At 43.9% G+C, this 14,761-nt stretch overlaps 1 protein-coding gene across 5 annotated transcripts in view; it reads right to left on the bottom strand.

Moving 5' to 3' along the window:
- Positions 1-14,761, bottom strand: part of CHD2 (chromodomain helicase DNA binding protein 2) — an 84,946-nt gene that overhangs the window by 44,219 nt on the left and 25,966 nt on the right. For 3 of the 5 annotated variants that reach the window (XM_019280805.3, XM_019280806.3, XM_039557527.1), the window contains one exon: positions 9,392-13,039. In XM_019280805.3, coding sequence (XP_019136350.2) covers positions 9,392-9,453 — 62 coding nt within the window. In that variant the 5' untranslated portion in view covers positions 9,454-13,039. The remainder of the gene's footprint in view (positions 1-9,391; positions 13,040-14,761) is intronic. The other 2 variants (XM_039557526.1, XM_039557525.1) reach the window with 2 other exon arrangements.

Genomic DNA, 14,761 nt, shown 5'->3' with positions numbered 1-14,761 from the left:
ACGAGTGCTGTGGGTAACTGACACCCAGGTGCACATCCACAGCTCACTGACACCAAAATGCCACGGGCAGGTGGCTGGGACAGCCCCTCCCCACTCCCATCCCTCCTCACCCTGCAGCCCATGTTCCCAGCACTGGCTGGACCTGCCAGGCTTCCTGATAACACACCACAGAAACAGCAAGTCACCGCCGGCTTGGCTTAAGCCAAGTTCAGACCAAGCCTTTACAGTAACTGGGAACAGTGGAAATAAACTGCACTTGGCAGTGGCAGGCAAGTTGCAGAGTTGAAAAGTAATAGGTCAGACTCAATGATCCCAGGGGTCTTTTCCAACCTAACAGATCCTGAGAAAGGGGTGAGCAGCCTGAGGTCCGGGGGTAGCCACTGGGTCAGCTGAGCCTCACGCCCTGTCCCCACAGCCCCACTGGCCTTGGCAGGACCACGGCAGGGTCCAGATTAGGGGTGTCTGTCTGGCAGAGCCAGCTCTACCTGAGAGGGGTTCCTGGGCTCCCACAGCTCTTCAGCTCAGGCTGCCAGCTGCTCCAAGCTGCTCCCATCCACCACCAGAACCAACCTGAGATTTACTCCAAAGTACAGAGCAGCAAAGCTGGTGCAGGCCACCAGCTTAAAACTATTTTAAGAGGTCTGTCTTCCTAAAGTGGCCTGCACAAACTGTGGGACACACAGGCACGGTGACAAACCACAGAAGGCACAAACACACCGACTGACATGACAATTGTGCTGCTGTTAAACATTTCCTTTGAATATCTTATCTATAAATGTGATGTTCCCTATTATGAAGAGAAACTATTCACAAGAGCATGTGGGGACAGGACAAAGGGGAATGGCTTTAAACTGAAAGTAGGTTTAGATATTAGGAAAAAATTCCTTACTGTGAGCGTGCTGAGGCACTGGAGCAGGCTGCCCAGAGAGGTTGTGAACATCCCATTCCCTGGAAGTGTTCAAGGCAGGTTGGACAGGACTCTGAGCAACCTGCTCTAGTGGAAGGTGTCCCTGCCCATGGCAGAGAGGTTGGAATGAGGTGATCTTTGTGGTCCCTTCCAACCCAAACCATTCTATGTTTCTATATAAACATATATGAAATGTCTAAACAAGCACCGTCAACGTTGATATGTGCACTCAAGTCACAGGGTGGCTGTAAAGGCACTAAACCATATTAAATTTAACCTTTCGCCTAAACAAGCCAGGGAGAGGAACACAAGATGTATTCTAGCTATAGATCATTGGATAAAGAGAAGATAATACAGGTACCACAGAGGAGTGAAAACTGCACGGGATCTATCCCTTGTTGGGGGGGGGGGGGGGACAGGAAATGAGCAAATTACCGCAGTAATCATAGACAAGGCCATACAGACACAGCACATGGAGCGTGCAGGAGAGCCAAGTGAAGGACAGATTGTGATACTGAAGATAGATAAATTCATTCCTAGCTTTTTGAGTTCCTCTGCAAGTCTACTGAAAAATGATTGGTGCTTGCCTGTCTCCCAAGGCAAAGATTTTCTAAGTGAGAAGCCTTGAGAAGGGCCATTCGGTGAAAGAGCTTTTCCAGTTTATTTCCTGCAGGGAAAAGTAGAAATGGGGGGAAAGGAAGGAAGAAAAATACTCCTGCTCCTCTACTCTCCATACCTACGAATGGTATTTAAAACACTGATCTATTTCCAAGCAGTAACTTAAACTAGAATATCCTAAACACAACCAGGCTCCTCATATTGTTTAGGAGTGGGTCTCAAACAGCTCTGAATACTCAGAATACGGTTTGTCCAACTCTGGGCTAGCTTTCAAGGGGCACAACAAACTCCCATGGTTACAGGGCTGCCCCTTCCAGATTACCCACACATGCTTCAAAGCAGCATAAAAATATTTCCCTAACCTCACTTTGTGACCAGCAACTTTTATTTTTTTTCCCCTTAAATAGGCATGTGAGAAGTTCTCATGGAGAATCCACACTTCTCCCACCTGTGCCTGCAAACGTGGCTTGCAGGGTTGGGTGTTCATTACATTTACACAGCAGTAGGCACAGCCAGGCCATGGTGCTGCTGTACCATCTGATGGATTATGCATCCAGCAGGTATCTATCCAAAATATCCACCTGAACTGGGCTGTGAGGCTTCCCAGCCTATTCTGGCCACTTCTACTTACCCCAGCACAGGACTCCCAAATGCCAAAGGCAGAGCTAAATATATCCCTCACCGCTCTGCTGCAGCTCAGCCAAGCACATTGGGCTATCCCTGAATGATAAAGACTTTCCAAAAGCTGGTGGGGTTTTTTTCTCCACTACAAAGACACTATGTCGTGCTTGCATAAGCAAGCAAAAGGAGCAATCCATTCATGATGGGGAGAGCTGGCTCTCTCACTCTCTGATCTTTAAGCCAGAGGGTGAAAATGCTTGGGATGTTCAGTGGGAAAAGAGAAAAAAAAAGAAAAAAAAACCAGCAGAGGGACAAAAGGAGTCAAAACCTGTCTGCTTGATTAAGGAGCACCATTGATAATCTCCAAGGCAGCATCCTTCCCTTTCCCTGCACAGAAAGGGGAGAACAATTGCAGTTGTCATGGTTTGAAAGGGCCCCCGTCTCTCCCTCCCCGGGAGGCAGCGAAGCGTTTCCGGGCTCCACATCCCACTTCAGCGGGAGGACCCGCTGGCTCCTGGCAGCTCCCAGCTCCTCCTCAGCCCCAGGCAACGAGAAGAGTAGGAGCCCGGGGGTGCACACCTTCCTCAGACAGTGGGCAGGGCTGTCCCTGTGCCCTCCGCTGTTCCAGCCACCGTTGTGCCGATTCCCACCTGGGACAGCTGAGCTGAAGCTCAGTGGCAGCACAAAGGGGATTTCCACACAGGTGCATCCCCACTGGCAAAGGACATGTGGATGCATGAGGGCTGGAAAGTGCACACACAATTAGTACAGAAAAGGTGGATGCTTTTTCTCTTTGGCAAACTTCCTTTAAAACCACTGAGATTAAAGACATGCAGTGTATATGGAAATTAGGACCCAAACCCCATTAACAGGAACATGATGGTGCAGAAATTCCTTTCTGGTTCCAGGTGACCTGCAGTTCAGAAAAAGGAAGCCTGATCTAACCTGAGGAGGTTATTCCAAGTGACTTTTAAAAGTTGTTTTTAACCAAGAGATTTAAGGCTCATCACCAAGCCTAAGTTTTATAGACAGCACATGGCATTCAAATCTCAGCTGGTGACAACTCTGTAGTGAAGCACAGAGATTCCTCCCCATGAGAGAGATGCAAACGACTCCTATAATTAACATATTAGCAATTCTATTAAGTCATCTATACCCAACAATAACACTTGCAAGAAACATAAATAGTTACAACACAGCTTCTTCCTAAGGAGTCGGGTGTTCTGGAGTCAGTGGATTCTTGAGATTGCAACACACTTGTTCATAGCTGGGGTAAAGGGTGGTGAGCAATGAAGTGTTCAGCATCCTATCCCGTCTGTGGAGCTTGGCAGACACACTGCACTGAGCCACGCCAGGATTAAACGCTATGCCAGCACTTCCAGCACAACACCAGAAAGGAGTCTGAGATCACTGTTAAAAACTTTTTAATTTTTAACCCCTATTAGTCAAGGCCACAAAATCACATGTAATACGGAGTAGGTTATTTCAGCCCACAGGTAAATATAAAGCAAGGTGGAGACTGAAAATTATAATTTAGCAGCAGTGCTGCACAAGCTGTAATGTAAAATGAGCTGCTGTGCATTTAGAAAGACTCAGCAACACTTGGCTCATAATATCCAAAAAACAATCCGTCTAAGAAAATGAGGCATTAACAGTGTGACAAAAAAGCTTCACTGCAAGTCACTAGGGGTAAACTTTTCCTCTGGGCTTTTTTGCTTTCATTTCAAGGCTTCTTTACAGGATGTGAAGGTGGGCTTTACACACACACCAGCACCTACTGAAAGAGCATCCTCACATGGCATTTCAGCACGCATCTTTTAATAAAAGCACACCAGAAAGACTGATGTCAAACACCATGTCAGTAGAGCAGCACAACCTTTGCCAGAAGGCTGCTTCTATCTAATTATGGTAATCCAGGCCATCCCCTCCCCCAGTGCTGTGCTGTTGGTATTTATTTTCCTTGAAGGAGAAGAGAGATAAAGCAGAACAGCAGCTTTCTCCAGCCATTACCAGCTCCTTTCTGAGCTGGATTTCAGCTAGGGGCAAGTAGAGATTTAGAAGCCTTTTCCACCTCCAGAACTTAGCAGCCTAATTTAACATTGCAATTCCTGCTGGGTCCTTCATGCTGTGTGCAACACGAAACAAACACAGTGGATACACACACCACCAGGTCATATGGAGATGCAACTTCAGCATAAGCTGCCAAACCCACCCAAAGAAGGTTTACTTTGGCCATCTTGAGTTCAAAAGCAGCCAGTCCATGGCATCAGAAGCTTCAGTCCCTACACTCCTGCTTGCAGTCTCAGGTACTTCACCTCATGGCCAGTCTGCATCTGCCACTGGTACCCTCACCTGCTCCTCCAAACCAGCACTGATAAACCTGAATTAAGAGATGTGCCAGTATAAAAATTCATCAGAGACAAGTTTGGCAGCTCAATAACCTGTTAACGGTATGAGCAACTTTCTGAGGGGTGAAACACGAAAACAAAGACAGGAACTGGTTTATCCCTGTACCAAACTGGAGAGATTAAAATGAAACACCAATGCCTTGCTGGCCCTCCTTCTGAGCCCTGTCAAAGCTACCAGTGGAAGTGTTTGTTTGAATGCACAAATGTGGTTATGGCAGCCCCAGCGCTGCTCCCGAGGCACAGCCGGGATCCGCGTTCTCAGAAATGCCACCACCGAGCCACAGCTCGTCTCCAGCACTGGAGGAAGTGGGGGAAGGTGCAGATAAGGGCAACTGTTACCCTCAGTGTGTGGCAGGTGAAACAGAAAGGGGAACAGGCTCTAATCTGCGATCTGAGCCACATCACCTTCCTTTGGCTGAAGGCACTCACTGAGCTGGGAACACGCCTGCACACACGTGCACTCAGCACACACGTGCACTCAGCCATGGCAACGCCCCTGCCCCAGCACAGGCTGTGCCACAGAAACAGGGTTACAGAATTACCCAGGTGAGCTCTTTATTCCCATTTCTCAATTTTTATTCAGTAAAAGTCATGCATTTTAGAGAATCTATAAAATTTGGTTAATTAGCTTAAGATGTTTAACTAAAAAAAGAACAATCCAGAAGACAATGAATTCCAGCTAAATGTAGCTTCTTGCAGTTTGTGAGCCCTTTTTATAGCACTGTATATACTGTATCCATCTCTGGCAGCAATCACAAAACAGGGAACAGAGGAGTTGAAAGCCTCAGGATTGTGCATGCGTAATTAGATGAGACACTTCCTTCACGAGGGTAATGTGAAACAGAAGTAACAAAGCAAAACAAGAACAATCTCCTTTGTGCTGCACAGAGATTACATCACGATTCATATGAATTCCTTGCACATTATTCCTTTTGTGTCCTGCACTGATCAAACATTTTTCCCTTTCAAAAAAGGCTCCGGACAGTTTCACAAAGGGTTAAAGCTTAAAAAGAGGGGGGGGAAAAAGTCCTTGTTGAAGAATGCAGCGGTGCAAATGAAACTGAAAGCCTCGGCACATGCACATGGCCACAACAGCTAAAAAGTAACCCGTCAACTGGATAAAAACTTGAAACCCACAATTTAACATTTTAAGAAATGTGTTCAGTGTTTCTACTCGGCTGAAAGAAAATCAGTTGCAAAATGCACACTGAAAGCAAACAGTGAGTTTTGGTGATTTAAAGATACTGAAAGCTGTACCTCTACGAAAAAAAAAAAAAAAAAAAAAAAAAAAAAGAAGACGACAGATGTTCCAGGAATACTATGGCATTCTACAATTCCTTTTGAAGTTAAAAAAAAAAAAAAAAAAAGGAAAAAAATCCCCAGCAAAAATAGCCTTGCTTCTTTTCAAGTCGCTTCTCAAAATAGCTTGCACTATTAAAATGAAAACCCCTTAAAATGAAAGCACTGTAAGCCCACGCCCGGCAGATGAGCGGAAGCGGGGGGAGGCAGCGGCAGCCGCCCGCTCCCGGCGCGCTGATCCCGATCCCGCTGCCGCTCCCGGGGGCCCGCGCGGCGCGCGCAGCCAATGGCGGCGCGGCCGGCGCAGGGCGGCCTTTGAACCCCGCAGCCGCTTCCCGCGGCGCCCGAGCAGTGCGGCACAAAGAACAGCCATTTTGTGACAGCGCCGGCCGCCGCCGCCCGCCCCAGCCGGCCCCACCGCTGCCCCAACGACAGCGGGCTGCCCCCTGCTCCCAGCGCCACACAAGGGGGGCAGCTTGTGCTTAACGCGATCGCTTCCCTCCCCTCCCCCGCTCCGCCAAATGCTGGTTCGTGTGCACCGACATCTCCATAAAATGGCTGCCACGTCAGGCGAGGGTGTTGTGCTGTGCAGAGCCCTGCGCTGGGAGGTGGCTGCTCAGCAAAAACACGCCATTTCAGACCTCGGAGCTCCAGCTCGGCACAGAAAACGGCCTGGGAGCTAACCGACCGCAACCTATTTTTCCCCCCCAAAAAAGATGTTTTAATGCTAGAGAAGCCCAGAGCTGGATACAGACACGGCGCTTGTCCAGCCTTGCAGGGTCTGCAGCTCAAACCGTTCCCACGCCGGGTATTTCAGAGGTGGGAGCGCAAATGCAACAGATACAGGCCAAGGGAAAAGAAAACTACGTATTTTTGCTATCCCTGCAAAACTCACTCCTGGGCTTTAAGGGGGCCCCAGCCTGCCTCCGGCCTCTACACTTCCCATGAGGGCCGACCATGGATGTACCTTCACACTACCTGCCCTTCAGACGTGCAGCACAGAGGATGCTAGAAAATACAGCAGATTGTGTTCAATTACTTATGCAAATCCCAGGCACACAGGTGGGGGTCAGCAGGAACTGCAGCAGACCCAGAGCAACTTTTCCCCCGTTGGGGAAAGTTGCATGAAATCACTCAGCTCCAAGTTCGATTTACTGTCAAAGCACAAAGGACAGGTGTTGCTGGGCACCTACAAAGGCAGGAGTACAATGCTCAGCTTACAAACTGTAAAGAGTTAACACCATCTCTCTCCCCAAGAATAATCATCTGCTTTGGGACAATTCTCAGGCATTTTTGTTTACTCAGCACAGGCCTTTGTATTTCCTTAGAGCTGGAAAGGTGGGACTCAATTCCTCAGGGCACTACAGTGGTGTGCAAGAACTGTATTTTCTTCCACTCTTAACACCTTTCTCCAGCCCAGGTGAATGGCACCAGCCATATCCACCTCTTCCAGCACCCAGGGCTCCCACCAGGACTGTGCAACTTCCATGTTCAAATACTTCCATGGATGCCAAGCTGGCCTCACCAGCACGTGAAGTGCAGACACCAGTGCATTTCTGGGTTACAATACAGCAAAGTGGTGGCTTTACTTCCTAGAAATCATTTCCCCTACTTCAGGTCAGCCTCAGGAAGTAAAGCCCATTTTATGACATTGAGCTGACTCACAGCTCACAAATAAGCTCAACAGGGTTCACTTGCAAATATCCTGTGCCCGATTGCTCCCACACTTCAGGTGTGTTGGTGTCACACACAGCAGGTTTGAAAAAAAAAAAAAAAAAGATGTGAAGGGGGAGAAGGGTAACTTCACACAACAGGTGTTAAATGTAAATGGATCAATTATGATAAATAACCTTTCAATGAAAACCCCAAAAGCACACGAGACACTATGCAAATCTCATACCCCTAAGGACAAAACCCCCTGTGGGACTCCTGCTACATAGCTCAGATTTTAGCTCCTATTCCTTTCCAACACTGATAAAATACTTTAAATTTCCTCAACAAATTATGTCTGTTGCTGTTCTTGTTGATAATCTCCACTTTAAAAAAGCATAAAAATTTATGTAAGCCGAATAATAAATAATTTTTTATAAATGGTGACTTTTCCCACAATATTTTGCATGCAGCATTTACAGTAAAGAAAGCACAATATGAAAATCTGATGTGTTTTTAAACGGCATTATTAGAAAAGCTCTGTTGAAGTGCTACATGTAATGCTTCAAATATCCCTGAGGCTAATTTAGTTAATACTAATTTCAAACTAAAACTAACTTACCTATATCCATTTTAGAATTTAAAATTTGACTGCAATTTTAATACACCCAGAACAGCATCCAAGTTTATAACAGAAGGTTACAGTAACTTGATAATATATATATGTGTTACCACACTATTTCAAGTTCGTGTGCTTAAGGAAGGTTAAATACTGGACATCAAGAATACTATTCAAACACCTGAACATCACATAGAGCACATGTGATACAACAGACAGTTCAGAGTTCTTTTTTATTAATGTTGGTTTAAAATGCAGGAAGACAACACCAGAGAAAAAGAAACAGACCAAGATTCAATTAAAATTAACAAAATGCAAAACTCAGTAATATTTACAAACTAGAAAACAAAAATGCATATAGTTTAATTTCCAATTTTTGGAGGAGGCAACCCTTTAAATACAAAATGAGCGATTTGGTAATTGCACTTCTGCATTCCCAGCAAACAAACATTTTCAGTATTTCACACTTTTCCCACATCAAGGTTTAGTTTATAAAAATCTGTAAAGAATCTCATTACTCGACAAAAGTAAATAAAAATACTCTGAGCAAAAATACGTTAAACAAAACAAGCAAAGCATCTGGTGCCTCTTGTGAGCAGTCCCAGGGTATATTTTATAATACAAAATGCCATCACCAGCAGGACAAAGTCTCGTTAAATTGTATAAAAATATTCTAAAATACCTCAACAGAATCAAAGTTCTACAAGCTAAAATAAAATCTGAAGTAAGAGGTATCCGACACAGAGGCACTTTCCAGTTTATATTTCAAAATAAGCTTTTTTTCATTCATGTAACTTTTTCTTGTGCCTATTTACTATAATTTACTACTACACCAGGCTTCTGTATGGCCCTCAGTTAAAGTTTAGACTTCTGAGATTCTTCAAAGAAAAATTTGCCTTGTATGTAAAATGGTGCAATGCAGCAATGGCTAAACCGACAAGGTCATTTTTCACAGCACAAAAAACCTAAAAACTGAAATTCAAAAGCTGGAAAAACATCATACAGGGGCAAGGGCTGCCCTGAATAAAGGTACAGTACCTTTTGCCTAGGACATGGGCCCTTAAGTCACAACACAACTTTCAGAAATTGCTACCAAAAAAAATTAGGGTGTGGCATGCTAACAATCTCAAGGTCATTCCTTAAAAAGGAAGCAAAATCAGTAAAATGTTTTCTATTAAGCACTGACAGTAACCCAAGGCTGTCAAAGTAAACAGGGTATTCACAGGTTTTACAAAAAAAAAAAAAAAAAAGAAAGTTGATAGGTCATACCTCGATGCATTGCTGTGGACTGAACCCTCCTCTCCTTGGCTTTTGTCCTTATTTCTCATCATCTTTTTATTCTTAAATATTAAAAGGGGGTCAGGGGTGTCTGTTTGCTTTGAAGTCCTGTGCCCAGGTATTTACTGTCAAAAGTTGAAAGAAAGGTAAGGTCCCAGTTCGTTTCACTGGCTTTCATTATCAGGAACAAAGTCCTGACGCTGCAATGATATTGTTATAACAATACACAACACTGATCAACACGGCAAACCGGAGATTTAAAACAAATAATCATTTTTACAAGAAAAATCCGAGAATAAACACAGGAGAGGAGCATCCTGCAAACTTTCCCAAAGTAACACTGGATGCAAATAATCTCTGTATCTTATTGCGTCATCCCAATACAGCACAAATCGGTCGAAAATCAAAGTACTCAAAACGGCAGAAATTTAAAAATTATTATTATTAATTGCTCACCTACCTGATCCATGCACCGCCGCCAGGACCAAGTCGATACTAGTTTCGGGTAGTGGAAAAACATTAGATCCAAAATATTTAGAATTATACCGATAAAATACAAATTTCAGAAAATGAAAAAAAAATATATATTCTAATCCCAAAAATATGCTGCCGATAAAGCAAAAGAAGCGGTAATTAGTACAAAAATGTCCGGGGGAAAAAGCTCATTAGGAGAGCGCACAAAAATGGAGGTACGCCATGGCTTCTAAGCTGGAAAAACAACGACCTGGGCTCTCTCCACGGCTTCTTCTTTCCAGCAAGGCACGAAAAAGGAGCCCTCAAAAGCTGCTTTTCTGCCCGAAAAAGGTCCGCTCGGCCCCCGATTAGTGCCTAGGAGAGGCAAGGGGCTGTGGGGGCCCCCTGAGGCTGCCCGAAAGTTAGGGAAAGTTGCGTAAAGTGTTGGGGAAGGCACGGAGCTGAGCGCGCTCTCTCTAAGGCACAGCCGCCATCTAGAGCTCCTTCCCAGCTCTGAGCTCTGCCTTTGATTGACACTCTCTACATTTACCCCACAACTCAGGTGATGTACCATAGACCCACCCCTTCATTTCTACCAAAAAAAGAGAGAGCCTCCACCTAAAGGGTGCCTGCTACCCCACAGCCCTGGCTCCTTCCAACTACCCCAGCTCAAGGGGCACCTTAACCCCATGTGGCTCAGGCACCCTTTGGAAGCCAGAAAGAAATGGAATTTGTGCCTTTTGTTTTAAAGATTTGCTAAATATTTCAGTGCCTGGGCTAAAATTACTTCCTCCCTGGACAGGAAGTGGTGCTGTTACAAGCCATTTTGAAGGCATGGAACTGGAGCTCACAGCCATGTAGGCAGCAACAGCCCACGCTGGGGGTCACCCCACCCAAGGGGCAGCTTAGCTTCCCCCCAGTTCGGTGGCAGAATCCCCAGACAACAGCTGTTCCCTCTGCCCCCCAGTGCTGGCACTGGCAGGGGGGGACAGGAGCATCACCCACTCCCAAACCAACCCCACAGAGCCGAGATTGCCCTCCAGCTCCACAGCGCCTCCCTAGTGGTTTCCCCCAACAACTCAAATCCAACAGCCACACCATTTCTACCAGCTATGCCAAGGCACTGCGGTCAAGTCAGTCCAACACCATCGAATTGCTTATTTCTAATGCACTTTCTTAACCCATTCATGGTCATTAACAGATTTTTAACACAACAAATTAATTTTAAAGCTGCACAGTAACCAAGCTGCAGAACTGCAAATCAATCAATGGACACCTCCAAACACAACATCCTGGAATTGGGAAGATGTATCACCAAGGGAATGGAGGTGATCCAAGCAGCCCCTGACCACTTGATACTGACTACCAGTTGTCTTCCACGAGCAAAACCAACTCCTTAAAGCACAAGGACATCTTGCATATTCATAAGCATCACAATAAGACAGCGCCATCAGCCACTGGGGGACCACCAGAGGACAAACGGGCAATGGGCTACTTTGGGGTTCTATGGGAACATCCATGACACAGCATCCCAACAGCTCAAAACCATTCAACCAGTAGAACCAACACAGTCCCCCTTTAATTCCTCCACAGACCTGCCATTCATCTCCTACAACCACCTATCCTCTTTCCACAGGGGTTTCACAAGGAACTCTCCAATGCCACAAGCCATTTAAAAAAATTCCACTTTACCAATTATTCACAGAAGACTCCTTGCACCTCAACTGCAAGAACGAAAAAACCACAATGCAAGACCATTCCAAGCATTTTTGGGTAACACTAAGGAAAATCCACTCATGTGAATGAGAAACCCTTCAGGTTGGTCCCAGCATCCAACTCCACCATAAAAACACATAGCAAAACCAAACTGGAGCAAGCGTGTACCATTAAAATGGCTGAATGGAACAGGTACGAGCAACTCATCATGGTAAAAATGGGTATTTCCAAAGAAGTCTGAACAAGGCAAATGGTTAAACACAGACAATGAACAGGATTTTGCCTGGGTTTTCAAAGATAATATCAAGGTTATCTCAGCACCAGGTTTATCATCTTGGCCCTCCAGCACAAAACAAAAGACAACTTTGAGTTTCAGGTGAAATATATGGAGAAGAAATGGCTACCATTAAATTATTAGATCCACTAGAAACCTGTAAGGAAATCATGACTTCGAGCATTAGAATAATTTTAAAATTCATTTGCAAAGGTTAACATGTAATCTGTAGCACTATCAAAAACAACTGTTTTTTCTCACCAAACACATGGCACAGTATCACGACACTAAGGCTACATGCAAGAGCAGTGAAGCAGATTGGACACTCGCACAGAACAATTTTTAAGACCAAAGAGACTGTTCAGCAAGTCTGTAGTCCAGGAAATCTGTTGAAAAGCTTCTGTAACCACACACAACCCAAGAACATACCTAAAAAAGTTACACAAAACATTAGAGTACTCCTTTATTGTGATATTTTCTCAGCCTTCAACTGGTATCAATTCCATCTTAAAATAACTTCACAAAGTTCAGCAGCAGTGTCCTGACAGTAGGCCAAGTACTGAAAACCCCTCATACTAAGCACCTCAATGAACAAACCAGCGAATACAAATTCATTGGAAGTCATGGCAAAGTGAACATAATTTGCGAATGAAAACCACATTTGAAATCAAGTATAGCACAAAATTTTACCTTGCCTTCAGTACTCAGCTAAAGTATTTCTCAGTTTAATAGCAACCAAAAATGTAACCCACTTCAATATCAACACAATAAAAAAAAAAAATTCAGCCAGAAAGGACAAACACAAAGTGTGAAATAAACCAAAACCTTTTATTTAAAGTCACTTGAAAAAATTACATTTTCTCAAAAGGGGTAGCAACAGATCTTGTACCAAATTAATTTGCCTGTCATGCAAAAACAACCCAAAAGGAAAATTTTGCCACCCAGTCCTCAAATAGATCCATCATTGGATAGTCACTGATTAATTCAAATGCAAAGTCCATTTTGAGAGGATGATCACAACCCAGATCTTCTCTGGTTTAATAACATGAGAGTCCACGTTTTAACATCCTTTTCTTGGACAGACATCCCAGCACTCATGCATTAGTCCATTTCCTCAACCTCTCAATCCCCAGTGGAACTGCCATCTTGGTGTCTCATTCGCAGACTCCTTTTGACACTCTTCATCTGAATGGATTCTTTATGAAAAATTAGAAGAAAGATGCTGTTGGAATACACATCATAGCTTCAAACTAAGACATTCAACTACTGTACCTTGAAGATAATTTAAACATGTAACTCATGCTTCATTCCATGTTACACAGTCCACAATATCTACTTTTATCAGAAACAATGTCAAACAATCACTTCAAGAATCAAACATAGGAAGTTTAACCAAAACTAAAAAAAAACCAGGAGAAATTATTAGAAGTCCAAGAACCCTTTCAGGATCCATGAATTCCATTTGAAATTTCTTCAGGAGTGTTAAACTACTACAGAAATCTGGGGTGGGAAATCTAAGAAATTTGCTCTTGCAACCATTTTCATTGCACTGGCCCATCCTCTGAAGCTGACACTGCTTAGTAGAAGACCAAGGTTCTTGTAACAAGTCAAAATTTTTAAATACTGTTGAAGCTCCTTCCTTCAAAGACAGAGATCCATCAAAATCAATGAAAACTGGTTTCTTATAGACAGATGGTGACTGGAGACAAGACATTCCACCATCTTAACCCAGTTTTCCAGCTCATGAAAGGTGCAGAGTGCAACAGCAAACACACAAGCAAATGGAATGACTGGTTTAGTTACTGGTGGGAAAGGACACATCAGAAATCAGATGAAAATGGTCACATGTCACACTAGCTGCCTTTAGCAAGGCTCCTGTTCCATACTCCAACCGTACTCATCATGTAACAGCAACCAAGCCCACAAGTGAGTGACAAACCAAACTGAGCAAACAACATCCACATGGATAAATACAAACCCAATGTTCCCATCTTCCTATCTTCTTCCAAGAAATGTAAGTTCAATTTACTTCAAGAAAACCCCTACTTCTCCTCACACGCAAAACTTAAGTACAGGAAGTTACTGTTAAGAACATTATTTTGAAATCAATGCTGACTGTAGGGCTGACATGCAAAAAGGGTTTTAAAATGCCTTCATGATTTTGAGTATCTGCACTCCAACATCAATTTATTCTTTTGCATATGTATAGGTTTAACCTTGTTTTAGTCAGAAAGCCAATTTCACCACCAGTCTGCTCCCTGATAATCCTGGGCAGATTCTGACAAATGATGCAGAAATTACCCACAGCCCAGCAAAATCTAGTGGGGCCATCTAGTGGTCTCCGCCTCAGCATCCCAGTCTCCCCAGTCTCATCTCAAAATAACCAGTTACAGCAAAGCAAAGAGCACTGGAAGCAGTGCAACAAGCCCCAGTCTGGCTTTCTCAAGTACCCATGAGTCCTGTTTTATGCTGTTCTATAGACTCCCTTGTCTTAAACACAATGTATTGCACATCAAAGTGGGATAAGGGATCTGGTAATTCACTTTCCACTGTGAAACGTGTGTAGCTGTAGGAATATTCAACCCCAGGACATTCAGTTTTCAGAAACTGAACTTTCAAGTTTAAAGAAATGCTTTGTTTCTAACATTCAACTCATCCTCAGTTAAGATAAGGTATTAAATATTTTGAAAGGTATTTTTCTCTCACACTAAGCTGGTTTGAGGGTTGCTTTGGGTTTGGTTTGGGTTTTTTTCTAGTTCTCACTAACCTGATTTCAAATATATTTAGGCACTTGAATTAAAATTTTGAGTATTTTTTCAAATTAATGCCTTGACCGAGGCATTAAAACATGAAAAAAATGACCACCACAAAGTTGTCCATTATTGTCACAATCAAACACTCAGAAGTACTAACATGAG

The sequence above is a fragment of the Corvus cornix genome, chromosome 10, assembly GCF_000738735.6.
Source record: "Corvus cornix cornix isolate S_Up_H32 chromosome 10, ASM73873v5, whole genome shotgun sequence".
NCBI classification, from domain to species: Eukaryota; Metazoa; Chordata; class Aves; order Passeriformes; family Corvidae; genus Corvus; species Corvus cornix.
This window is presented reverse-complemented; position numbering and strand designations above follow the sequence as displayed.